Raw genomic sequence first — 27,092 nt, forward strand, 5'->3', positions numbered from 1 at the left:
AGTATAATGCCCTAACGTTGGTGTTTGTCTTAACTAAAATGTGTCACAATTTTTTTGCTGGACAAGAAATTCATTAAAATAAAGTACAAAAGGTCCGATGCATCAGGAGGCAAGACAGTTATTATAAAGTAGCTTAGAGTATGAACACTGACATTCAGATTCTATCACAAGATGATATGATGAGTACTTTCAAAAGCAATTTTAATGATATAACATCTTGTGATAGGATGTGAGTATCATGCTGTTCATATTCTTGGAGCGCCTAATAATTTTCAAGCTACCAACCACCCATATATTCTTGGTTAATTATATAGGAGTAAAAGCATGTCTAAAACTGATGACAACAAAACTTACAAACACAGCCAATTTAACTGGGTTTGGTCTCTATCACCCCACTTTCCACTCAGGTGCTTATTGTGCATGCCAAAGCAATATATATTGGAAGGTGAGCAATTATGAAATGATATTGGTTAAAAACCAACCAACAACTCATACATACAATATCTGCCCGACGTTCAAGAGACTCTCTTGAGGAACATTGAAGATCGCACTATTTTCCCTGCAGATCTTCCTAAGAAATGCATATATGTGATCAATAGCTATCCTCTTGTAGAACTTTGAATCCCTCCTAGCTTTCACTACCGTATTCCCCAGAATGTGTACTACCCCAATATCTCTGCAGTTATTCAAGAATTCTAACTCATCCATCTCAATCTCGCTGATTCTATTGTTTGTGTGAGACAAAGAATTAACGAGCACAATGGAGTCTGATGATGAGACTGTGTTGCCCAAATTGGAGTGAGGTGTGTTGTCATTACACTTAACAAGGGTGTTATCTGATTGGACAGTTTCCTCACCAAGCAAACTAGACACATCAGAGTCGGAACATCCTTCCATCAAGGACTCGAGTCGAATAAACAGGTAGAGGCTATCAAAGAGCTTCTTCTCAAAATCGGTATCTTTTTTGTGGTGGTCTTGATAGCCATATCTAGCAACACAACGGAACATATGAAAACTCTTGGGTCCAATCCGCTTTACAAGGAACCTCTCTTCTTCTGGGACCTTGTGGACAGGAAGGTACTTCACACAGACAAACACAACCACAGAGTGAAGAGCAGGTAGGTTGGTGATGAAGTGAGAAAATATGTGGGGTACTCCACTGGCTAGTTCACTGTACACTAGTCCTATCCCAGGGACCCGGACAAGTCCCAAACTGGGGCCAAGCCCGAGAATCCAGGCCATTGAAACCTTACTGTGCAACTCAGTCTCATAGCGTTTAGCTGTACCATAATGCCAAACATACATGATGATATAAAAGGCTGCTGCAATCACAAGAGGAACCCAACCACCTTGATTGACCTTCAATAGTACAGCAGAAAAGTAAGTGCACTCCACAACCAGTGATAAGCCAGTGAAGATCAGCACAATTATCCAATGGCAGCGCCACACCAATATCATGATTAGAGTCATAAGCAATGTGGTCACGAGCATGACTATCACAACTGCTGTCCCTGTTGTGAAATGAAATATGTTACTGAATGCAACCTTCATTATGTAGCAAAGATTGAAAGGGAAACATCCATCAGTCAGACAAGAAGTTAAATATACAACTAGACAAAGATGACCTAGATTTGCCACATAGAATAACCCTAAAATCACATGCTTCACATTAATCACTGATTCTACTCATGCAACATACTGGTTCATTTTATTTGCAATCTGAGAAAAACAACTAAGATTCAAAAGAGGAAAAGCAGCACTCTACAATTGTGATTTGGACCAATCTGCCCCCAGACAATTTGGTCCACATCCACAAAATATGCAAGAGAACAATTGTATGAAAATCCTCTCAACTAATTAGAATAGTAACAAAAATGGAGCAACTAACACCTGAAACAAACATTTGAAAGAAAATGATATTCTTTTAAGCAGAAAAGATGAATTGACCCGACCCTTTCAAATTTCTTCAATAGATAGCACGTTTCAATATACAGGAATTTAATGGACAAAAAAGGGCATGGTAGAAGTGATTATCTAGTATATGAAAAGAGAGTTGATATGAGAACAATTAGCATATGATCTGTAATGACCTGGCCCATCGAGCCCAGGCCAAGCCCTCAGAAAACCCTATTTTTTTCTTTATTTCTTCTCCTTCTTCCCACAGCCAACACCTAACCCCCCGGGACCTCCCTCTCTCAAGTCATGCCGTCCAGGCCCTCTGTCACACTGCCACCATGCTCCACTGCACCGCTAAGCCATCCTCTCCCTTCTCGGCTTCTCACTTTCACTCTCTGTCTCTATCTTGGCCTATCTCTCATATCCCTGTTTGTTCGCAGCCATCGTGCACCGCCACTACCAAGGCCTTGCTCCACAGGCTGCGTCGCCGCAATCCTTTGCCGTCGCCAGTAAGTTTTCCTTTCATCCATCTCTCTCTCTCTCTCTCTCTCTCTAATCCTTTATGTTTTGTCTCTTTCTTTCGCCTAGTGCCACACCTTTGCTTTGAGTTCACAATTTCACCATGACCGGTAGTAGCCCGTTGCACCATCTCGATGCTTAGCTGCTGCCTCATCACATGCACCCAAGGTGAATTTCTACATCTCAATTTTAAATTGGTGGTATTTAGGTTTATGGAGAGTGGACTTGCTTATTTGCATGGCTAAGGGTAACCTCTCAAAATATGTTATTGATGGTCTCAGGTTGCAATGATTGGTAAGGAATTTTGTTGATTCTGATTGTGTGTTAGAGTGGGCGTTTGGGTGGTTGGTTTTGGTTTTGGTTTGAGTAGATGTTGGAGTTGAGTGTATTTGGATGAAGAGGGAGAATAAATTGTGTTGGGATAATTATTGTGAGTTGCTGAAATTGAAAGGAGAATTTGGGTGTGGATGCCTCGGATAGGTAAAATTCTGGAAGTTATTTTGGTTGGTTTGAAGTTAAGTAGTAACCGGTTTAGAAAAACTAAAACCATGGGGGTAATTGTTGTGGAGTCAATTAGTATTTTTCGTCTTATTTTAGATGAGCTATTTAAATTCTATTAACTTATAGATGGCGTTAATTATGTTTAGGTGACGATTGATATACGCTTGGAACCATTGTGAGGAAATTCAAAGATGTTAAAAAGTTCAAGTAAACGGTGCTCCTATGCTAGATTTCGCCTAAAATTGTCTAAGGTTTATTTTGTGAAAAACCTACATATTTTGTTATGAAAACGGTCTAGGTTATTTTCTACACTAGTCTTTGTATCTGAACTTTGAAATCTGACATTTTATCATGATTGGTGTAGACATGAGCAATTTTTGTACTCTGTTTCTCTACTGCATAAAATGTGAATATGAAATTTGAAATTTTGATCCGATTCTATGATATTATCTGTTCAGTATACTATTCTGTTTTTGCATTGTATCTGAAAATCGTGAGACATAAGATTCTATTCTGCTATGATTTCTGGCCTTTTCACGGGATATAATAGTGGCATCTATTCTGAGTGCAATTACTTTGATGACAAGGTGATTGATGTTCTATTTGGCTATCCGCAAAATACATAACCCTACCATGGGGGTAAACATGGCCTCTGTTTTGAGTGCACTCACTTCAATGACAAAATAGTGATTTATGTTCTGCTTAGCTAACTGCAGATGTGCACAACCCTGCCACGGGGGTAAACATGGCTTTTTGTTTTTTATGTTGTTTTAGTTCTACTTATGCCTAAGGTCTTTTGTATATATATTATTATTAAAAAATATATTTTTGAAAATATCATTGATATTTTTTAGAATTGTTTGTTTCTGCATTCTATAGCTGGCTCATGTTTGCACACTAATATAGGTTTGCCACTTACTGAGTCAGTGGACTCACCCCTTTATCTCCAGATAACTTTGATAGTTGTGACAGTTGGAATGAATGGCACGTGACAAGATTATAAGAGAAGGATGGGATAGGTGCCAGGAGGCATAAGTGGATTGGTGAGGATTTAGAGAGTATGTAGTAGGGTTTAGTTTATTTTACTTGAAAGAATTTTTGAGGTATTCGATTTTGGAGGCTTATTGTATCTATGTATTTATATATATATATATATATTTTATATATATATATATATTATGGATTTCAGGTTAAAGGGTTCACCTACAGGTACCGGGGGGGTGTGAAACAATCCCAATAAACATATAGTCCTATTGTGGTACATCCCTTCAGTATTCATATGGCTCCATATCCAGAATTTTTGTAACAAGGTTTTGTCAAACTATCAACCTATCGACCTTAAGACTAACGGGAAATTATACTTTGCACCCCCGAGCTACCACTCCCTTTGCAATGTGCATCTAAACCATCACCTTCGTTAACAATACATCATCAAAATACCAAAAATTTGCAATGTTTCGTTAAGATCTAATCATTAAAATAAACAAAAAATGGGTAAAGTGATAATTGGATCTTAATTGGATGTGTATTGCAACTTTGCACCCCCAAGCTATCACTTCCTTTGCAATGTGCATCCAAACTATCGACTTCCTGAACAGGACATCATCAAACTACCAAAAACTTGCAAGGTGCACCCTCGTTAAGATACAACCATTAAAATAGATGAAAAATACACAAAGTGGTAATGATTGTATTTTAATGGATGGTGCTGTATATTGAGACTTTTTGGTCATTCAAGGATTCCATGTGACAAAGTTGATAGTTAGGGGTGCATCACACATTGAAAAAGGGGTGGTAACGTGGGGTTCCAAAGTGTACTTTTCCCCACAACCAATATAAAACTTTATTCTTGTTTTTGTACTAAACCCTCTATAAGGAAGATTCACAATGATTTCAGTCAGTTTCACAATGCTGATCCAAACTCTTTTGAACCAGCAACAAAATACTTTATCTGCCTCGCAAGCAAATCTTCAACTAAATCAGGTAAGTTTGGACAATGTGACTAATCAAGAACCTAAATAAGATGGAAATATTCACCGACATGATAAGCCAGATTCAAGGTAAACCAAGAAATATCAGTAAATGGAAACTTCAATAAATTTTGCCGAAGATTCACGCTAGGAGAAGCAACTACGGTTAACTTTATTCACGTCCAAAAAGGATCCGAAAAGTTTGATATAGAAAAGAAGAACGCATATAACTACCATCTTTACTTGAAATCAAAGTCAGAGATGCTATCAATCACTTACTACTTCCCTGTAATGTGCTCTTCCTTTCCACTACTCTCAGAATACTTAGTACATTGCATACAAATGCCTATAATGTAAATAGTGTGTGTGTGTGTGTGTTTCCATAACATATATTAGCATAACCGAATGGAACAAATAAACCTCATAATAATACACAGAGGGTAAACTTACCAGAAGCATTTCCAATTTGGGTTTGGTTTTTGAATCCAACCGTTACTGCAATGCAAAGAATCATGAGAATCCAGTTAATGTCTGGAATATATATCTGGTTATGGAACCTTTTTGAGGTATGTATAATTTTCACTCTTGGGAAACAACCAAGTGCAAGGGCCTGCTTGACTAATGAAAAAGTTGCAGATATAGTAGCCTGACTTGCAACAACAGCAGCTCCAGTTGCAACAAGAAACACTGGCCAATATATGCTATCTGTAAAATGATGAATAATCAGCATCTGTCAGAAATCCATTGTCAAATAGAATGGGACATCCTCAATCAGTGTTTAAGCCATACTGACTTCAACTTTACATGATATCAGTTCCATATCTTCAATCATTGTCAACTATTCATGAATGTTTTCACGACTGAGATTTCCACAACATTGCAATGGATACTAGAAAAACAACATAAGGTACCATGTCGTAAACAAGAAACACTTTTCTCTAAGTATGTTATTGTAGAAAGTTTAGCAACAGATGCTGATCCTGATAAATTCAAACCAATTAACTTTACCTAGGATGCACATTACCGCTAGCATTCAAGTTCATTGGAGATGCCTATTCCAATTATTTGATGAGTTTTGCAGTACCAAGAATGCTCAGTGTAATCAAATTGCTACAAGAGAAGTTGTAAGAGCCTTAGGCTGACAAATTTAAGCACAAACATCCAAGTCATAATGGCAGACTATTCATGCAAAACACTAAAAGTTGCATCTTTATATAGATCACATTACGAAAACCTGCTTTTGCACAAAATCATGGGGTAAGCACACCTTTTTCCTCGGCCTGTATCCTTTTTGTTACCATAAAATTCTAGCCAGAAGCCCTGACAAAGAGTAATGTCAGTTCACAGTTCACGTTTTTCTACAGTAAAAAAACTTCTCTGAAATCTCCTTGAAGTCAAGTGTCTTGACGTCTAACTGGGATGTGAGTTGAGCCAGTGCTGAATCTAAGTGGGCACAAACAGTACCATTTTGAGCTACCAGGAATGCTTTCTTACTGACAATTTAAGCCTTTAGAAAGATTTTTGTTTTTATTTTTATTTATTTTTTATTATTATTATTTTTTTTTATAAGTGTAAGTATATTAATAAAAGAATAGGCAAAAGCCATGTTCAGTACAAAGAATGCCCTAGCTATGTAGGAGCATTAGAAACAAGGAAATCATGGAAATCTTGGCCATTAAAGTTAACAGCAATGGCCCAAGTACAAAGAGTTCTAAAAAAGAAAGCTTTTAGTTCCTCCATCATTCTCTCTTTGTCCTCAAACGTCCGTTCATTGCGCTCCTGCCATAAACACCACATGATGCAGATAGGCAACATCTTCCATACAGCCTTGATTTGTTGGTTAACTCTTAGATCTATCCAACTAGCCAACATCTCCACTACTGACTCGGGCATAACCCAACCCAAGCCTAATCTTCTAAATACCTCATTCCATCTCCCTCGAGCTACCTCACAATGTAGTAGAAAATGGTCCACTGATTCACCCTCGTTCCTACACATACAACACCAATTTGCAATGATCACCCCTCGTCTTCTCAAGTTATCCGTTGTGAGGATCTTACCCAAAGAAGCAGTCCACACAAAAAATGCTGCTTTGAGAGGCACCTTATGTCTCCAAATCCTTTTCCAAGGGAACTGAGTTGGAAGTTCTTGCGACAGAGATTTATAATACGAGCGAACTGAGAATAAACATTTACCTGTAGGTGTCCACCACAATAAATCAGCTTGTTGGTTACTCGGTTTGAGTGAATACAAGAAGCTTAAAAGAACTGCAAAACTGTCAAGTTCCCAATCATGTGCCGCCCGGCTAAAATTGATGTTCCATTGGATTTGTTCCCCCACTATCACCATGACTTCCGCCACTGAGACATCATTGGCACTTGCCAGCCTGAAAAGAACAGGAAATAGATCCTTTAGAGCACCATTACCGCTCCAACAATCATACCAGAATTTGATCCTGGCCCCATCTCCTAGACAAAATCTTGTGTGGCGAGAAAAGACCCCCAATCCCCTTCTTATATGTTTCCAAAACCCCATGTCATATGCCCCTCTCACTTCATTGGTACACCATCCCCCCCATAATTCACCATATTTACTCTCAATCACCAGCTTCCATAAAGCATCAGGTTCTTTATGGTATCTCCACAACCATTTCCCAAGTAGCGCCTGATTAAAAATTCTCAAATTTCTAATGCCCAAACCACCAGAAGAGAGATAGGGCTGCATACTTTCTCCCACCTGACTAGGTGAAATTTAAACTCTTCACCTAATCTTCCCCACAAGAAGTCTCATTGTAGTTTCTCAATACGAACCACCACACTTGCAAGAATAGGGAACAAGGACAAAAAATAGGTCGGTAGGTTAGATAACGTACTCTTTATCAGGGTAATCCTACCGCCTTTTGACAGATACATTTTCTTCCATCCTGATAATTGACGCTCTACTTTCTCAATCACTGTATCCCATAAAGAAGCCGCTCTTAAGGCGGCCCCTAATGGAAGACCAAGATATGTCATAGGGAGTGAGGCAATCTTACACCCCAGAGTATTAGCCAACTGTCTTATACGCTAAACACCTCCAATGGACACCATCTCTGATTTGTCTAGGTTCACTTTCAACCCAGAAACTGCTTCAAAACAAAGAAGGATGGCCTTTAATACTCGAATCTGATTATAATTTGCCTCACAGAAGATAAAGAGTGTCATCTGCAAACAATAAATGCGAAATATTAATAAGTCCCCCACCCGGGGATCCAATCGAATAACTAGTCACACGCCTATTTGCGACCAGGGCTGAGGTCATTCTGCTCAAAGCCTCCATTACAATAACAAACAGTAATGGGGACAACAGATCTCCTTGTCTAAGGCCTCGTGTGCTGTTAAAAAAAGCTGTTGGACTTCCATTTATCAGAATTGAAATTTCGCCGTAGATATACACCAACGGATCCAAGATCGCCATCTCTCTCCAAAACCACACCTCCTACGAAAGTCAAGTAGAAAGTCCCAATTAACATGGTCATACGCCTTCTCCATATCTAACTTGCATATAATCCCAGCATTGCCAGCTTTCAGTCTATTGTCCGGACATTCATTTGCGATAAGGACTGCATCTAAGATTTGTCTATCCTTTCATTTTGAGGCTTTGAGATTATCTTTCCCACTACCTCACTAAGGAGATTCGCAAGTACCTTAGAGAGAATCTTGTAAACCCCATTTACTAGACTAATGGGTCGGAACTCCCTAATCTCCTCAGCCCCAACCCTCTTCGAAATCAAAGTAAGAAAAGTGGCGTTTAAGCTTTTCTCAAATTGTCCAACCGAGTGAAACTCCTGGAACACCTTCATGAGATCATCCTTTAATACCTCCCAGCATGTTTGAAAGAAACCCATAGAAAACCCATCAGGACCCGGAGCCTTGTATTTAGCCATCTTCCTCACTAGGGGTGCAAATGGTCCAGTCCGGTCCAGTCGGTCCGGCCTAGTTTTTTTTATTTTTTTAAATAATTAATAAAAAAATTTATTTAAAATACTAAATTAAATTAAGTGACTTCTTAATGTGAATTAAGTAACAAACTCAATAAAAAATATTTTACATGGTCAATGATAATAAATTAGATGAAAATTATATTATTAATTTATATAATTACTATATAATTAACTAATTGATATTATATATTAGTTAATTCATAGAATATTAACAAGTGTTAATAACATATTTAAAATTTTATATTGTTAATAGTGATAAGTTAGATGAAGATATATATAAAATATTGTGAATTTATAGAATATTAACAAGTATTAATAACATATTTAAAATTTTATATTGTTAATTGTATAATTATTATATAAAAAATATATATAAAATATATATATTTTTTATTTTTCATTCAGTCCGGTCCGGTCGGGAAAAACCCTGGACTGTGGACTGGACCAAAACTTTTCGGTCCTCTAAAATGTGGACTGAGACTGACCGGACCAAGTCTCAGTCCAATCCGGTCTGGACCGAAATGGTCGGCCCGTTCGGTCAGACCGGACCGTTTATCACCCCTATTCCTCACCACTTCAGAAACCTCAACCTCCTCAAAAGGCCTCTCCAAACGATTACTATCGATAGGCCCAACAGAGTAAAAAACTAGCCCATCAAGCTTGGTCGCCAACCCTCCTGCCCAACCCTCCTGCTCGGTAAGTAGCTGTTCAAAAAAGCCAACTACATGATCATTGATTCTCTGCTCATCCTTACAATCTACCCCATCAATCTTCAGCATCTCAATATTATTAGATCTCCTATGAGAATTGGCTACCCTGTGAAAAAACTTAGTACATCGATCACCTTCCTTCAACCATAACGCTCTCTATCTTCTAATAGAATGATCCTCTCAAGATCTGCAACCAACACTAGCTTTTGAGCTAATTGGGTTTAGAAAGAATTTAGGAGATGAGATCCTGATTACTTCACCATAGCCAAAATTGGGTTTTGAGCAAAGGGAGATTCTCGCACAAGAAAAAGCAATACTCGACATCTAAGAAGAGCAACGGAAATGAGGAGGATCTAAGAATAAGAAGATTCAATTGGATGACAAATTCTTAGGGGGTCCAAGGAATCAAAGATCTGATTCCACGATTTCATCTATATTGAATCTTAATACGAGGATAGCTTATATATAACTCGATTCATCTCCATAGAATTTTAATTGATTTCACATTTTGTGTATCTGACACATGTTGCCACACAATCTTTTTTAGATAAGTAACAAGTTGCCACACTATCTAACTACAGTGAAACTGTCTCCCCGCAAGTTTCAGAATCTGCATGGCTTCTCAATGTTCCATAATGCTCAGATAAAAACAGTTTTAAGTTCTGACATGTTTGGTATTGCTTTCCATCCATTTTGGCACCAGATTAATTATTTTCTAGACATATCAGCACTCACAAATTACACGCTAAAAAGACCAGAAAACAAACCTGGAATAGAATGATAAAATGCACCCACTACATTATCTGGGTTCTTCAAAAGGTACGCTGCTTGTCCAGAATACGATAAAAGAAGGCAAGGAAATACAATTACTGTGAACGCAATCTGTATGGATGAAACTGGAAAATGGGATAGGTCGGCAAAAAGTGCCTCTGTTCCTGTAATAGTTCAAAACTAATTAATGCAGTAAAAATTCACCAGTTTCTTATGTTATTTTCATGAAACTTAAATAGGTTTTTTTTTTTTAAAAAAAAAAAAAAAGAGGAAGATATCAACTGCCATAACAAAAATGTACCTGTTATACTGAGCATAATACCTCCCAGGGATGTCCAACTACCTCTCCCTCCCCTTTTAAAATAACGATATATATACACCGGAGAAAAGGCTTTCAATACACTGCTATCGTATCGCCAAATATTGAATATGCCAATACCTCCAATTAAGATAAACCAGACAAGCACGACTGGGGCAAATAACCAACCAACCTTATCGGTACCAAAGTGTTGCATGCTAAATAAACCTACTATTATGACAACTGCAACAAGCACAACTATATCTGCATCACAGAGATAGTGAATTATACTGACAAGTAAGAAAAAAATTGAAAGAGGAAGGTTTAAGGAAGTATAAAAGAAAATGCTTTGATTCAGAAGGATGGAGATACCATTGCTTATCACGGTGTGACCCACATTTATCCCGCCAACAGCAGATAGAACTGCAAGAGATTGGATGGTTAAGCAACATTTAACCATCATGAGATATCAAATTTATTTATTGAAGGAATCAATTTATCTAAGATTCTGCAGCATATGGAGAATGAAATAGCTTTCCACATTTACTTTTGGAGAAAAAGAGGAAGGATCCATTCATATCCTCATATGGTTATACAATGCAATGCATTTCGCTAAAGAGCTGAGAAGTCTGAGTGTTTCCAACAACAATGGTATTGACGGTGACAAGCTTTCTGATCTTCTTCAATTAGGCTAAACGCTAGGTTAATAAAAACTTTGACAGTTTTTTGGCTTCCAAAGCCAAAAACGAAGTACTTCAAAGATGCTACTTTACTGGAGCCTAAGCATTCTACAGTTTTGTTTTTAGTCCTGCATTAAATTATTTACCTATTATAATTATATTTGCACAGTTACTAACAATCGGACAGATTGGCTCTCACAACCAGCCTGATTCAGTGGCAAATCAACACTAAAGAGACATTAACATCCGTTTTCTCCCATCTGTGGATGCAGGTACAATACAGCCAAACCATGTTATATATTATTTACTGTTTGTGGGATCTCATTCAGTGGCCTGTTGCAGAGAACATACAGTTTGTCTTAAAAAAGATCTTCTCATTTGTCCACAGACCACTCAGATAGATAAATAGATTGATTGATTTTAATGGACCAAGGGTTCAAGCATGAAGGATATATACCCGATATAGCTGGAGTCAGAATACCATCCCCAATCACCATGCAAGAGCCAATAAGTACGAGAACAAGAAGCGCATTTTTCTTGAATGCATTTCCCTCCAACCACCTTTTGGTTCTTGCAGCAAATGATTGCTCAGGGAATACAGAGCGGCTATACGTTGTTAGATCTTCATCAGTCTCTTCTTGATTGGGAATAATCTTTATGTTTGCATGTCGACAGAGTAGTGAATAAAGAGCAAAGGTTCCACCTGTGGATTATTAATTAGAGGAACTCATTGGTGACACATCAGCATCAAGTAGGGAAATAAGCCTATTAAGAGGAGATATTATGTGCATTATGCCATGCCACTACTGGAAGCATGCTGTTAAATTGTTCAATGTATATCAAGGGAAACTGAATCTTATTTATTTCTTAAAATATATATTTTTCTAAAATAAATAATACATTAAAAAGGGCAAGAAGGACCATTTCTTATGTATCTTAACTTAGAAACTTTTTTTGATTGGTAAATGCAGTGAATGCACATATATGGTGATATCTACTAAAAGATTAATTTGGACTCAGATATTTTTTTCAAGGTGGTTCTGAATGATCCACCGTTTTGGAGAAAAAAGTCAAAAGTTAATTACAGTGAATTATACCTGCACAATAAATATGAGGTAAAATAGGCAAGTTAGATAGCAGTGATATTAAAATATAGTGCTCCATTTTTCTTTCTTTCTCTTGTTGTACAGACAAATGATGTAATGCTCCATATTAAATGAAAAATTATTTTAAAGTCTACGCTTAATACTTCCAAGATATTCATTTTCTCACTTCTTATCCAACTTCTGTTAAAATTCTTTGGGTTGGAGTCTAGAATTCATATTTGATTCGAGAGCTAATGTGTCCAGGTTTTAACTAGTCAATTTTGTGGCTGCATGTTTCATTTTCTCACTTTTGTAGTTCAATATCTTTGACAGGCCTTTGTTAAATTGTCTCCATGTAGATTTCTCCTAAAGAGAATTTACCAACATCAAAAGAAAATAAGAGATGTTAAGATCTATTACAATTAGTAACATATGAAATGAGTAATTTACCTTGACCATTGTCATTTGCTCTACAAACGATAAAAACATACTTGAGGAGTGGAACAAGGCTAAGGGAATATATAATCAATGATAGGGCTCCGATCAAATCCTCAGGGTCTTCAATTCGATCAGAGAATGTGTTGTAGAAAACATACAAGGGAGACGTGCCCAAATCTCCATAGACTACTCCAAGGCTTTGGAATGCAAGTTGTAGAACCAATAATGCCGAAAATTTCTGAAGGAGACAAAATCAATCAGCAAAGAGAGAAATGTTGGGTTGCCAAATAACTACAACAAATTAAAATCGTCTTGTTTTTCTTCAGGCCATGCTTTTATATGCTGGCTATGTCCATGTTAGATTATCTGACCAATTCAACCATATAACATACAAGATATTAATAAAAGAAATTTTCTTGAAAATTTCATGAATTCCTTTCCATAATTTCATTTCCTTTATCCTTAGACTAACTGCAAGCAACAAATTAATTTATCATAAGCTATAAAAAAAGATTCAAAGCCTTTGCCATTTGAGTTTTGAGTCCCATTTGCAATTCAGTTTGAAATAGTTGATCCCAAAATAGTATTTCAGAGAGAATGTGTGTGCCAAAATTGGTAAATGCATCATACCTTTTCCTTGTACATATTTCTAAGCCTCTTAGCTTCCTCCTCCATGGGCTGATCAAGCTTCTGATCCAAAATCCACATGCTACCTCTTCTATCAATGTTTTCACCAGCCTGTGCTCTTGAAGCCATTTGCATCTCAGTTCAAATGATTGTTCCCTCTTCCACCACTTAACCTCTTCAAATTCACTTTGTCAATTCCTACACATCTTTTACAGTTTTTGTTTATAATGAAGACCACGGGTACATCAACCCTGCACAAATCCAATTTGATATCCTTAATTTGACAACATGTGGTAGAGAACTTTATTGTAATACTCCAGATTGTGTATAGGAAAGTGGTGAATGGAGTCCCACATTGCTTGGGAATGAGAAATTCAAGACTTTTAAATTGATTCTAAGGGGCTCCAATTGTAAACTTGCCTAATCCCTTTGGGTATAGGCCCAAGTCCACACTTGGGTCTTCCTTGGGGTTGTTATAAATGATATCACAGCTAATCCCAACCAGATATGGGACTTGAGCCATGCCACCTATGATAAACTTAGCCTAACAAGGATACTAAGGATTTCAAGTGGGGAGATTGTAATATCCCGGATTGTGTATAAGAAGGTAGTGAATGAGATCCCACATTGTTTAAGAGGGAGAACAAGTAGTAGTATAGGCCTAGATGTGGCTTGGGCCTGGGTTTTACAAAATTCCCAAACTTAACTCTGATTCATTAAAGAGCTAAGAACAAGTAGAATTCTAAAAAGCTATATCTAGTCAGGATATAAACAAGACTTGAATACTAGATCTTTTAGACAAACAAAACTTTGATATTATGTTGGAAAGCATTAATCCCAAAGGCTTAAGCCATTAAGAAGTGGGCCTATGATTTACACCAATCACGCATTAGAGCATTAATGCATAGCTAGCTAAAATTTAGCTAACGACCTCTCAGTTTGACCCAAATCAGATTGGCTTTTTGTTAGTTTAAATGCATTTGCAGTATAGTACCTCTCCAACTAGACTTTTTTTTTTACTCTCTCTCTCTCTCTCCCTCCCTCTCCCTCCCCCCCCCCCCCCCCCCCCCCCCCCCCCCAAGTTTAGAACAACCAAGTTTTTTTTCTTTTATACACCATTAACCTTTTCTATTCGTTTATTTGCTTGAAAATTAAGAAAAAAAAAAGGATAAGAATTCCATCTCAACAACAATACCAAATTAATACAACCTTACTATAAACGTACTTGACAATACCAAATTATTTGCTCTTTTTTCTTTCCCCTTTTCCTTCTTCCTAGCAACTAAACTCCTTGCCATTACAAATATACATAGGCAAAAAGGTACACCAATTTGTAGAACGTTTCTGGTGCAATTGCTAATTATCTTTGTTATTTTACTGCATGACAGAAAGAGAAACTCTTAAAATGTTACATCCACCTTTTAGAGTTCTTGATGTACTAATTATGTTATGAAGTAGGTTTATATGATTTAATACTTATCGTTTCAATATCAAAATTTACTCATACAATTCTTTTGAAAAATCCAAATTTAGAAGAGATTGTATTTAAATAATATAGGGAATTGTACTAATCAAAGATATATATAAAAAAAGAACATTTATAGAGTATAGAGAAAATAACATTAAATCCAATGTGGCGTGCACTTCAAATGTCTAAGCCAAAATAGGAAAAAAATATCCTCTATAGCGAAAATTTGGATAGAATTTTAGTTAATTTAACGCAATGTTTCTTAACAGCTTCTATTATTAGGTGACAAGCCAGATTCTTTGTGGAAAACAGATAAAAAAAAGTATAGATTCTTATATTCTGAAACCTCCCGTTAATTGCCAGCAGAGTACATGGAAAATATACAGAGAGATTCTTTTGACCACATGGGAAGTTAGGAACTGATGCAGAGAGGTTTTTTTTTTTTTTTTTTCAATGGTAAACAAGAAGGAACGGATGCATATAGTTAATACCATTCACACAAAGCCAAAGATTTTTCAACTCTTACGATTCGTATCTTCATAATCTGAAAATTGAAATGCATTTATTCCGATAGGCATTATTTATATCCTACCGGTTGAGACATATATAACAGACAGGTTATACTCTCAATCGAAATAATGATGAAAAATCGACAGATTATAATGGTATAACGATCGCCGCAGATTGTTGATAAAAGAAGTAATCAACTGACCAGAGTGTACTGGTTGGATCGCTGTAGATCAGAAATCAGAAATGACATGAAAAACAGAAAAAGAAAAACGAATCTGCTCAAGATGACAAGAATCGTGTTTAAATCCCGACAATGTTAATGCTATTATTAACCTACTGAACTCAAAGACGAAGCCCACAAAACACCTTTGAAGAAGGACCAAAACTTTCAGTTCCTCAATCTACTAGTTTGGTGTTTGCTTCAAATCTGAGCCCTATTAAAAGAGCTGAACAAAACCCACCAAGAAAAGTTGAAACAAGTTTAAAATGATCCAAAACCAAAGCTTGGAACTTTTAACTCCAAGCAGACAAGCATATACATTGAGATACTAAAGATCAACACCAATTCAGAAAATCCAAAAACCCAGTTTCACATTAATAATAGACAGAAACCCCGGCGCATAGTTCTTTCAGAGCACAAATACACACACACACACACACACACACATACAAGTACGTATGTATCACCGACTTGATCATCCGCATTCCCAAGTGGGTTTAGGGGTCAAACTTGGCCAAAGGGCCAATAACCAAAAAACCAGAAACTCCGATTGAAGATGGAAAAGCCGAAGACACAGGTACGTTACACTCGGGAGCAAAAATGAAAAGATTTCGTACCCGTTATTTTTTTTTTTTGTTTCTGGAGCATCGTAATCGCACCCATTACTTGTTTCTTTCCAGTGAAACTCCCAGCTCGATCTTTGTTGTCGTAAGCTACGCTCGCTCCTCTTTATTATAAGACAGGAGAGAGCTCACGTGTCTTCCTGCCCTGGCGTACGGTACGGAAATCTTTATTTGATGCCATTTGGTTGGGTAAGTGACAACTCCTCCAATTAATTATATTTAATACGCTAAATATAGATACGATAATTTAACAAAGTTCATGACGTCATAAAATCTAAAAATATAATAGAGAAAAAATATATTCTCAAACCGATCTATAGCACATTTAGTAAATTGCCTCATGAAATAATTTAAGTTAAAAGATAAAATTTTATAAATTAAATCTTCTTATTATTATTATTATTTTTCATATCAAATCTTAAATTGCATACTCTACACTAACTTTAGAAAAGAATAAATAATTTAGCAAAAAGTAGTTGACCATAACCCGTGAAAGAAAATAAAACCGTACAAGTGAAGTGATAAAGGGTAGCCCAGCCCTGACCTTTTTCTTCCAATTTTGCATGTAGATTTGTTCACCACCCAGTTCGCTTCATATCAGACCTTTTTAATATATAAATTAAAAAATACCCAACAATGCTCACATAAGTAGGCAAAAAATGAAAAAGGAACCCACATTTACAGTTTCATCGTAGGAACGAAATCAATTTTACTGTATATATTGCCACCAAAACATCATACAAAGAAAACCTGTCCAACATTCAAAAGAGTCTCATGAGGAATATTGAATATAACACTGTTCTCCCTGCATATTTTCCTAAGAAATGCATATATATAATCAATAGCGATCTTCTTGTAGAATTTTGAATCCCTCCTTGCTCTCACCACTGTATTCCCCAGAATGTGAACCACCCCAGCATCTCTACAGCTCTTCAAAAACTCTAACTCATCAATCTCAGTCTGCGCACTTGCCTGACCTGATGAACCAACGGTACTGTTTCCATGCAATGGGGATCTAACCGGAACAATCGAGTCCACTGATGACATGGTCGGGTCGATGTTGGAAGAACTTGAGTTGCCATTGTTGCCTATCGGACCATCTCCAGACTGATGGGTTTGCTGGCCATAGAGACTATACTCATCAGAGTCTGAACACCCTTCCATCATGGATTCAAGCCGGACAAACAAGAAAAGGCAATCGAACAGTTTGTTCTCAAAGTCATCGTCTTTCTTGTGTAGATCTTTATAACCATATCTCGCTACACAGCGGAACATGTGAAAATTCTTGGGACCAATCCTTTTAACAAGAAATCTTTCTTCTTCTCGGACAGTGTAGACAGGGAGATACTTCACACAGACAAAGACAACAACAGAGTGAGTGGCAGGTAGATTTGTGATGAAGTGGGAAAATATATGGGGAACCCCACTTGCTAGCTCGGTGTATACCAGTCCAATCCCAGGGACCCGGACCAGTCCTAAACTGGGACCAAGCCCGAGAATCCACGCCATTGAAACCTTACTGTGCATTTCAAACTGGTAGCGTTTCACTGTACCATAGTGCCAAACATACATGATGAGAAGAAAGGCTGCTGCTATTACAAGGGGAACCCACCCACCTTGATTAACCTTGACGAGTACAGCAGAAAAATAAGTAAACTCAACAACCAGCGATAAGATGGTGAAGATTAGGACAAGGATCCAGTGGCAGCGCCACACTAACAACATGATTAAAATCATGAGGAAAGTGGTTACTAACATGACTATTACAACTGCCGTTCCTGCAGGGACACATAAATGTTAAACACAATTTAGCATAAAATTTCCAGAATAATTCAGGAATTTCGTAAACAAATTGATATTGTAGCCAATAGATTCCTTTTTTTGAAAGAAAATCTTTGGACAGTTTAAAAAGTTTTATAGATATCTTAGATATCTTTGAAAGGGAAATGAATATGAATCAGTTAATATATGGTTTTCGATATATGATATATTTTCTGTTTTTCACAGAATGGGTGCTGTTTACTGAGGCCCTGTAAATCTATGGAAGTACATATATCAAGGAGAAAATTAAATTTCTAACCTAAGATGGAACAAGGCTCTTTACATTTATGTGCAAGCATGGGAAAATGATATTATCACACACTTATGGTGCTTTCTGTGCCCATTTTACTAGCACGTAAATATATAACACGTGTTTATTAATTAACAAGGAAAAGATGACAAGTTTGGTTGAGCATGGACCCACACTATTTCCCCAATTGCACTGGCAATTTGATTCAGATGTTTTTTTATACAAGTAAAAGTAAAACTTCATTGAAAGTAAAAGGCATAGCCCAAGTTCACAGAAAGTATTTGATTCAGATTTAGTTGAGCTTGAACCGACCCTAATGCCCAATCCCATCAGCCGAAAGCTAACAGCTTCACTTCTAAACTAGGGGACCAATCTAAACTATTCGTCGCACTTACCCAAATTGTCCATTGCAGCAAAATGCTAAAGAAAATAAGTACCTAGAAAAGATGGACAGTGTCAATGATTTAATTCCATTACTATCGCCATAAACACCAAATATGAGACTATGAAGCATTCATTTTTCTGTAGTTAGAAGAAATGTACTCCTATAAAATGACATTGTATTCTTGAAAAGAAACCCACTAAATTGAAACGACAGTAATGCCCCCATCAGAATTCAAGTCATGTTCTATGCAATAAAGGGCATGGCTCCTTTTATTTTCATTCTTCCTGTCCAATCACCCATTCTACATACAACTGACGCTCAATCTAAAAGCACAAAACACTACAAACACACTAATATATAAATTATTCACACTACAAGTACATTTAGAGTACGTTTGTTACGAGGAATAGATGCCTAAAATGGAATAGCTAGTCATATTCCATAGTTTGGTTATATTTTATGATGAGGAAATTTTTCAGAGGAAGAGTTATTCCCGAGGCACTGGAATAAAATTTAAAATAGACCTTTCTTTTTTCAACACTTATTTAAAAAAAATAAAAAAAAAAACTTCAAGGGTGTCTAACCACCCCCGTTGGTTTGTTTTGTAGTCAGGTCATCATGTTATTGTTAGTACTTCTTAAATTTAAAAAATAAATTGGGTGGTTTTTCTGGAAAACAATTTTTGAGCTGAGGTATTTTAGGAATTTTAATCTAACTCCAATCAAGACATCATGTGTTCTCACAGAATAAAAGAATAGGAATGTTCATTTCCATTCCTAAAGGAATGATAACTGGCTTAGAAATAAGAAAACCAATTATACTTAGAAATGTACCGACAATATATAAGTTTTTCACTTTCAGTACCATTGAGTTTCAATACATAAACAATATTGCACAAGGGCTTGCAAAATGAGAATCAAAACAGAATTAACGGATCTAACCCTGAAATGCAAATTATTTTTTCTAACGAAAAAATGCCAGATTTTTTCAGCTTTTAATACAAATACCTTTAACCACCAAAAGAATTTTTCATCTCACCACAAAAAGTTTCATCTAATCATTAGTGGACCCCACCACTTTCATAGTACCAAAAAAATCACACCACTTTCATAAACATCAATACACGTTTAAAAAAATAATTTCCAAACATCTTTTCAACGGATCCACCACTTATAATCACAAACATAAAACAGATCTCAAGAATTTTTCGCAAGCTCTCAATAACTTTCTTAAGCAAATAGGTGTTTTCTTTTGCATACTCCTTGTGTACTAGGGAAACCCTTATTTCATTCTCATTAATAAAGTTTCTTTTACTTATAAAAAAAACTCTTTGCAAACATGCTATAATAAAGAGTGTGTAAATCTTAACGGCTTATAAATAGAGAAAACTCTCAGACTAATGCAGAACAAATTAGAACAAAGTTGGAATTGATGAGCTTATTCACAGTTGTCCAGTCTGGAGGTTCCCAGCCACCTCTGATTTTGAAAGTTAAGAACCACATTACAGGAAGAGAGAAAGAAATGCTTTTACCTAAGATATATGAATAAAAGACAACATCTTTGTGTTCATGTAGGATTTTATACTAGAACCACATAACATATACTGATGCTGTTAGTCCATTGTAACATGCACACAAGATGAACTTACCATAAGCATTTCCAATTTGGCTTTGATTTTTGAATCCAGCAGTCACAGCAATGCAAAGAATCATAAGGATCCAATTAATATCTGGAACATATATTTGGCCAAGGAACTTCTTGGATGTATGTACAATTTTGACTCTTGGAAAACAGCCAAGTGCAAGAGCCTGCTTAATTATGGAGAATGTTGCAGATATGGTTGCCTGACTTGCAACTATAGCGGCTGCAGTTGCAATAAGAAACACTGGCCAGTATATGCTCTCTGAAGAACAGGATTGAATCAGTATCTATCAGAAAAACCCTTGCCATATTAAACAGTGTATCCACATCATAGAAATGTTTAAAAAACCCTTGCCATATTAAACAGTTAATTGACATCATACAAGTGTTGGAGAAGAGCAAGGCTAAAGCATTGCGACAGGCTCACTCTTTAGCAACTCAACCTTGTTAAAGGTAAAATGAGCACAGCACATTCACATGTTTGGTAGCTTACTGTTGATATAATTGATAAATATTTAGCCCTAAGAAAGGTTCAGTACAGACAACAAACCTGGAATAGAAAGATAAAATGCATCACGAACATGAGTTTTATTATGCATAATGTAGGCTGCTTGACCAGAATAGGCTAAAAGAAGGCAAGGAAAGACAACCATGGTGAAAGCAATCTGTATGGCGGAAACAGGAAAATGAGCTAAGTCGGCAAAAAGCGCCTCCGTACCTGTAACAATTCATATATAATGATCAGAATCCAAAATCGTCAAATATTATTGTAACGTCCCAAATTGGTAAAGTCCCACGTCCGAGAAAAGTGCTACCATTCCACAAGAACAAGTCAAGGTTATAATTGAAGTTAAAGTCATTTACAATGCCTAGTGCCACTTAGTAAGGAACTAATGCCAGACTTGATACTCTTCTAACATTATCACATCTGTGCAACCCAATGTGGGACTTAACGAATTCCAGGCATAACAATTTCCCCACTCCAATCTCTAACATCCTTGTACATCACACTGTAGAGCCCCAATGCCACATGGTGTTACAAGGTCAATTCTGATACCATTTCCAACGATCTAAGGAAACCGATGGCCATATCAGTACTTGTACTCTAAATTATTTAGTCAATTTTACAACGACCTAAGAACCAATGTAGGACTTTGCACTTATGCACCTGTGGAGTATAAGCATAGATGTGGCTAACGTTTTTCTTGGATCATTACAAATGGTATCAAAGACAAACTAGTAACACCATGTTGCACTACGGAACTACAGTGTGACATGGGCCTTGAAGAGGATGTTGGGGATTTAAGTGTCGAAGATTGTACCTCCCTGAATAGGTTGTCCCATATTGCGTGGGTGAATTAAAATAGTGGTGAATAAGTGTGTAATCCCACATTGGTTCTTTACTATTGGGAGACTTAGATTTCAAAAAACTTTAATTATAACCTTGACTAGTCCTTTTGGAGTACAAGTATAGATGTGGCTAACACTTTTCTTGGGTTGTCACAATTATATAATTTAAATGACCTATTGGCTTACAAAAATAGATTTGACTGAGATAATAGAAAGTCTACCTGTTATACTAAGCATAATACCTCCAAGGGAGACCCAGCCCTCTTTTCCTCTCCTTTTAAAATAATAGAATATATGCAGAGGCGAAAAGGCTTTCAGAACACTACTATCATATTTCCAGATGTTGAATATGCCGATACCTCCAATTAAGAGAAACCAAAGCAGAACAATAGGAGCAAAGAGCCAACCTACTCTATCTGTACCATAGTGTTGCAGGCTAAACAATCCTATTAATATTATAACAGCAATAAGCACAACCACTCCTGCACCATACAAAACAAAGCGGTTGTTAAAGACATAATTTTAAATTATTGATGAAAGAATATATATTCTGACAAGAAGAAGCAACTACAGAAGATGTATAGGTTGAGGAGTGATACAATACCATTACTCATGCCAGGCTGGACTACCTTGATTCCGCCAACAGATGATAAAACTGTAAAAATAGTATGATTAATCATATTAAATAGTTTCTAGAAGAAAATGCCCTAGAAAAAAATATATTAACATATTCTGCACATGAGCAAAGCACAAGTAAAGAACAACCAACAGGACTACTAGAATAACCCCATAAATCTCAAAAAGATGGTGATGGTTTCATCCAGCTGATTTCTTCTAACTTTCACTGATACTCTGCAACTCATTCACTGTAATAAAATATATTTCGTGTGTCTCAAGGTAAAGCAGAAAGTGGACTGAAATAGGTGGTTACTCCAGGAAAGGTCCCTGACTCAAGATGTGTCATTGGAATAAAAAGAAACCTAGATTTCTTCACACTGTTAAGTGATATGCGAGATATCACATGCTATCTCTCCAATTTCAGCAACATGTGAAACCACAATTCCTTGTAATTCATCTAATTCCCGCGCTGGTGCAGGGGTCATTCAAGTTTTTGCATATGATAGGTGACTTAAATTTGGGCTCATATTGTTTTAGCTCAATTACACAGTGTGATGTTGGTGTATATGCCTTGTGTAGAATGCAAGCAATTATGTAGCAAGGCTTTGGGTGTACTGGGAGCTAGGGTTTTTGAGCATCTCTCATCATCACTGTACTTCATATTTTATCAAAGGAAATTCTGCATGATCATCTATGCTCGTGGATGTAAAGCCTATGTGCTGAACCATGTAAGCATTATGTTTCCTATGTGTGCCAGAATTATTTTCAATCATTTTCTCTCCCCATTGGCCATCTGAAGTCTTAGTTGAAATAGCAATTTGTAATTATATTTTATAACAAGTGTGCACTAATTATATGTGAGAAGGAAAAAAGGCAGACTACTCAGGAAGACAGGTAGAAGGCAAACACAAATACAAACAAATACATAATTCCAGCATCACGTAAGGTATACCTGATATGGCTGGAGTTAGAATCCCATCCCCAATCACCATACAAGTGCCAACAAGGACAAGAATAAGAAGCGCATTTTTCCTAAATGCATATTTCTCCAACCACCTCTTTGTTTTTGCAGCAAATGAGTGTTCATGAAAAGTAGAACGACTATATGTTGTTAGCTGCTCATCAGTTCGGTGTTGGTTAGGTATAGTTTTTATTTTTGCATGTCGACAAAGCAACGAATAAAGAGCAAATGTTCCACCTTCACCACATAGAGAAAAATTTCAGGGAACTTAATGACACCTCATTGACCTAAAAATAGAATATGCCCAATCAGTGTGAACAATGCAAATAATATCAAATTGCAGCATACAACTATGGGTGGCATGCAGTTAAAATTATTGTATATATAGTAAAAAATATTCATTTTTAATAATTTCCATTCCATACAAAATAGGACATGAGTGTTAAAAACCTAGCAAATTCTAATCTAAATTGAATAATACAAATGGACTACCAAATAATTGGTTCAGTTTGCTTATATAGCCTCAGAAGAAAAGAAGGGTGGTTTGACGTTTTGAAGAAAGAAATAAACTTAAGGAGACATATCACAGTCACCTCAGTTCAAAAGGTTGCAAGAAAAACCAAACAAGAATATATAATCAATAAATTCAGGCATAAATCAGCATCATTAGAATACACCCTATTTAATAAAGTTTTTTTTTCTCCAATATCAATATTTTCAATCTATATTTTAATCTCCCACAACTAAGGACTTCATTAAATTCTTTCTCGCCAGAAATTCAACTTGTAAAGTCATTACAACAGATTTCTTTCACCTGTCAAAGTGGCTGTAAGAAGATAATGGTTAATCTTAATTCAGGAGTGATATAAAATCCGATGTCCCTTATTTACAGATTTTGCATGCATCCCAGCATACATTACGTTTAACATAACATTTTAACCACAGGTTCCTTCACAAGTTAAGTAATATGTGGAGTGACTGAAATAAAACTTGCACCAGTTACCATAAAGGAAACAGGCAATAATCATGGTCATAAATCTACTTCATCAGTTACATAGAACACATCCCCCCACCCGCACATGCGGCACAGGAAAAATAGTTAAGGTTATGGCAGTTACATCTCTGTTCTTTTTACTGGAAGGTCAATTACAAAACAAAAAAGATATAGACATAAATGCATCCACATCGGATTCATAGTGATGGTCTATTATTGGGTTAGAGACAAAAGGAAATAATTGGCCAGCATATGAAAAAAAATGTACGTACTTATCAAAAAAAAAATATGTACTACTAGCATTTCCTTTATCCAATTTACTAGTGCTTAAATAAAAACATTCACTGAGGAAAATAAATAAGTTGAGATCAGATACCTTGACCATTGTCATTTGCTCTACATACAACGAAAACATACTTGAGGAGTGGAATAAGAGTAAGCGAGTATATAATTAAGGAAAGGGCTCCGACCACATCTTCAGGATCATTAACTTCTCCACTTGGAAATGTATTGTAGAAAACATACAAGGGAGAGGTGCCCAAGTCTCCATAAACCACCCCAAGACTTTGAAATGCAAGCCGCAGAAGCAATAGCGTAGAGAATTTCTAAAAGAATCAAAACCTTTATCAGCAAAGAAAATGAATATGGAATACCAACAGCTAGAACATCCTCCAATATCTGTCAATTTACTCCAGACAATACTTTGTATAGACTTTTTTATAAGTAAAGAAAATTTAAAAGCATATGCATGGTATGTATAGATCTCGTATTGTTCAATTACTTCGACTATATATCTCACTGCAGCATGCATGCACTTGGTATAGGCTGGATCTCCCATATTAAGCCATTATTTTAATCAGACAGCTTAGAATAATAATAGTCAAGCCTACATCCAGAAATAACACCCATACACTAATTCCAAAGATTCTTTTCTGGCTTCTTAAGGCATAAAGATCATAATTAACTGGAGCATAAAAGATCCAATAAATCCAAGGGCTATCTAATTGGAAAACTAAGGTGGATTACAACTTGGCATTTAAAACAGCTCATCCCAAAAAGGTAAAATGCCATTAACAAGATGTTCTACTTTAACATTCAAGTCTGAATGCTACTATGTGAGAGAGAATCTTGAAAAGAAAGTTGCCCCTACCTTTTCTCTGTACATATTTCTAAGCCTTCCAGCCTCCTCATCCATAGGCTGATCAAGTTTCTGATCCAACACCCACATGCTACCTTTGTTGTTATCGCTGTCTTCATCCATCTCCGTTCTTGAAGCCATTTGAAACTCGGTTCAGTGATTCTGCAGCTCTCACCGCCTACCCTCTATGATGTCCCCTTTGTTCAATCTCTCACTCCGAAGCTAGCACCAAGACTCAAAAGTCCTAAAACCAAACCAATCGGAAATAGCAGGAAATGACTTAAACCCGAAAATTTCAGCTTTGATCTTCACTTGAAATCTATATTCAATCCAACTAAGAGTTGTACCCACCAGTAAAATCTAACAGAGAACCAAGATGCAAGTTAGACTAATAACGAATATAGAACTATAAATTCGAACCAAAAACAGACAATTCAAATCCAATTACGAGAAATTAGTCTCAGTTCTTTAACACCCAGATTGACCAACAAAAACTGACAGCAACTAAAGTTGAAAGAGAAGGACCAAATTAAATATTCAAGTTATGACTAAGACAACCAAGACAAGCTGAAAACGAACCAAAAGCCTAAGCTTGATACTTCAATTCAAAGTATCATTTTTTCTGGTAAGTTACTTACGGAAAACCCCCAAAAATAAAACCCAGAAATATAACTGAGGATAGAATAGTTCAGGCACACCTCACATGCAAAGAACATACACACCTCACATGCAAAGAACATAAAGAGGAAACAGACAAAGAATTCAGTATGTATTACTCTGACACTGAAATTCCAAGTGGGGTCAGCTTGAAGAGAGGCTCTGTTTCAGCCACATGATCATAAAAACCAACCAAAAAACTCACATACCCGTGTACCAAAAACGCAGAGACGACCAAAACCAAGCGGGTTTCCTGAGCAAAAACGAAGGCTCGGTAATAGAAAGAAGCGAACAGAGAACCTTCTTGTGTGAAGGCTTCTTTTGGCTCTTTAGTCTTTACTCGCCCAAGGAAACAGAGTTTTCTCTGACAGAGTTAAAACGAAAGAAACGTGGAGCAAAATTTGAGAGAGAAAAGAGAGAGCGCGCGCGTGGCAACTACCGTTTGTAACATCGGCGGATCTCTGCTGAGCGAAAGAAAAAAAAAAAAAAAACAAATAGAAAAATAAGTTTCTCGTCTGTATGCTCCGATGACCATCCGTGGAAGTACGGAAGGTTTCTGGTAGGCAGCAGTACTTCAATGGAATGTTTTCTCTCTTAACCCCGTTTGTACATTAAAATTATTTTATACCACCTCATTTCATTTTATTTTATTTTATTATTATAATTTTTTTAAATTCTTATTTAAAATATAATAAATAATTTAATTTTTTTAAATCTTATAATAATATAAAAATAATATTATAATAATATTTTATTCAATTTTTAACTTCTATTTAAAATCATCTCGTTTCATCGCACTATTTAAACCGTACAATTTTATAAACAATAATAAAATAATTTGAATTAATATATTTTATTGTGTTTTGATAAATAAAAGAAAAAAATTAAATACAAATATTATAAAATTAAAAATTATTTGAATATTATTTTTATTTTAAAATTTATAAAAATTATATTAATTTTTATGTTTTGTTTTGAA

At 36.2% G+C, this 27,092-nt stretch overlaps 2 protein-coding genes across 6 annotated transcripts; both read right to left on the reverse strand.

Moving 5' to 3' along the window:
- Window positions 1–293: 293 nt before the first annotated feature.
- LOC121264869 (potassium transporter 10-like) lies at window positions 294–16,456 on the reverse strand. The gene is made up of 9 exons (XM_041168197.1): window positions 16,293–16,456; window positions 13,481–13,728; window positions 12,863–13,088; window positions 11,785–12,030; window positions 11,020–11,070; window positions 10,651–10,911; window positions 10,346–10,513; window positions 5,337–5,591; window positions 294–1,511 (listed from the first exon to the last, which is right to left on the reverse strand). The coding sequence occupies exons 2-9, from the start codon at window positions 13,610–13,612 to the stop codon at window positions 490–492; spliced, it is 2,361 nt and encodes a 786-aa protein (XP_041024131.1). The 5' UTR covers window positions 13,613–13,728; window positions 16,293–16,456; the 3' UTR covers window positions 294–489.
- Window positions 16,457–16,990: 534 nt separating this feature from the next.
- LOC121264096 (potassium transporter 10) lies at window positions 16,991–26,677 on the reverse strand. Of its 5 annotated transcripts, none has more exons than XM_041167145.1 (9): window positions 26,323–26,677; window positions 25,469–25,700; window positions 24,695–24,923; window positions 23,316–23,561; window positions 22,350–22,400; window positions 21,967–22,227; window positions 20,946–21,113; window positions 20,403–20,657; window positions 16,991–18,076 (listed from the first exon to the last, which is right to left on the reverse strand). In XM_041167145.1, the coding sequence occupies exons 2-9, from the start codon at window positions 25,595–25,597 to the stop codon at window positions 17,034–17,036; spliced, it is 2,382 nt and encodes a 793-aa protein (XP_041023079.1). In that variant the 5' UTR covers window positions 25,598–25,700; window positions 26,323–26,677; the 3' UTR covers window positions 16,991–17,033. The 5 variants fall into 5 exon arrangements, with proteins under 5 accessions (XP_041023079.1, XP_041023081.1, XP_041023082.1 ...); XM_041167147.1 differs by lacking the exon at window positions 26,323–26,677 and adding an exon at window positions 26,095–26,268; XM_041167148.1 differs by lacking the exon at window positions 26,323–26,677 and adding an exon at window positions 26,036–26,130.
- Between the last annotated feature and the right edge of the window lie 415 nt (window positions 26,678–27,092).

Source organism: Juglans microcarpa x Juglans regia, chromosome 5D (assembly GCF_004785595.1).
Source record: "Juglans microcarpa x Juglans regia isolate MS1-56 chromosome 5D, Jm3101_v1.0, whole genome shotgun sequence".
Taxonomy (NCBI): domain Eukaryota; kingdom Viridiplantae; phylum Streptophyta; class Magnoliopsida; order Fagales; family Juglandaceae; genus Juglans; species Juglans microcarpa x Juglans regia.

Bases quoted from the DNA above. Each gene is read 5' to 3' on its own strand.
- LOC121264869 (XM_041168197.1), bottom strand. From the start codon at position 13,612: ATGCAAATGGCTTCAAGAGCACAGGCTGGTGAAAACATTGATAGAAGA. The intron at 13,089-13,480 runs GTATGATGCATT...TGTCTCCTTCAG, and splicing joins GAAATATGTACAAGGAAAAG to AAATTTTCGGCATTATTGGT. The intron at 10,912-11,019 runs GTATCTCCATCC...TCTGTGATGCAG, and splicing joins TCACACCGTGATAAGCAATG to ATATAGTTGTGCTTGTTGCA.
- LOC121264096 (XM_041167145.1), bottom strand. From the start codon at position 25,597: ATGGCTTCAAGAACGGAGATGGATGAAGACAGCGATAACAACAAAGGT. The intron at 22,401-23,315 runs GTATACCTTACG...CTATTTTTACAG, and splicing joins TCTAACTCCAGCCATATCAG to TTTTATCATCTGTTGGCGGA. The intron at 21,114-21,966 runs GTAGACTTTCTA...GAATTGTTACAG, and splicing joins TATTATGCTTAGTATAACAG to GTACGGAGGCGCTTTTTGCC.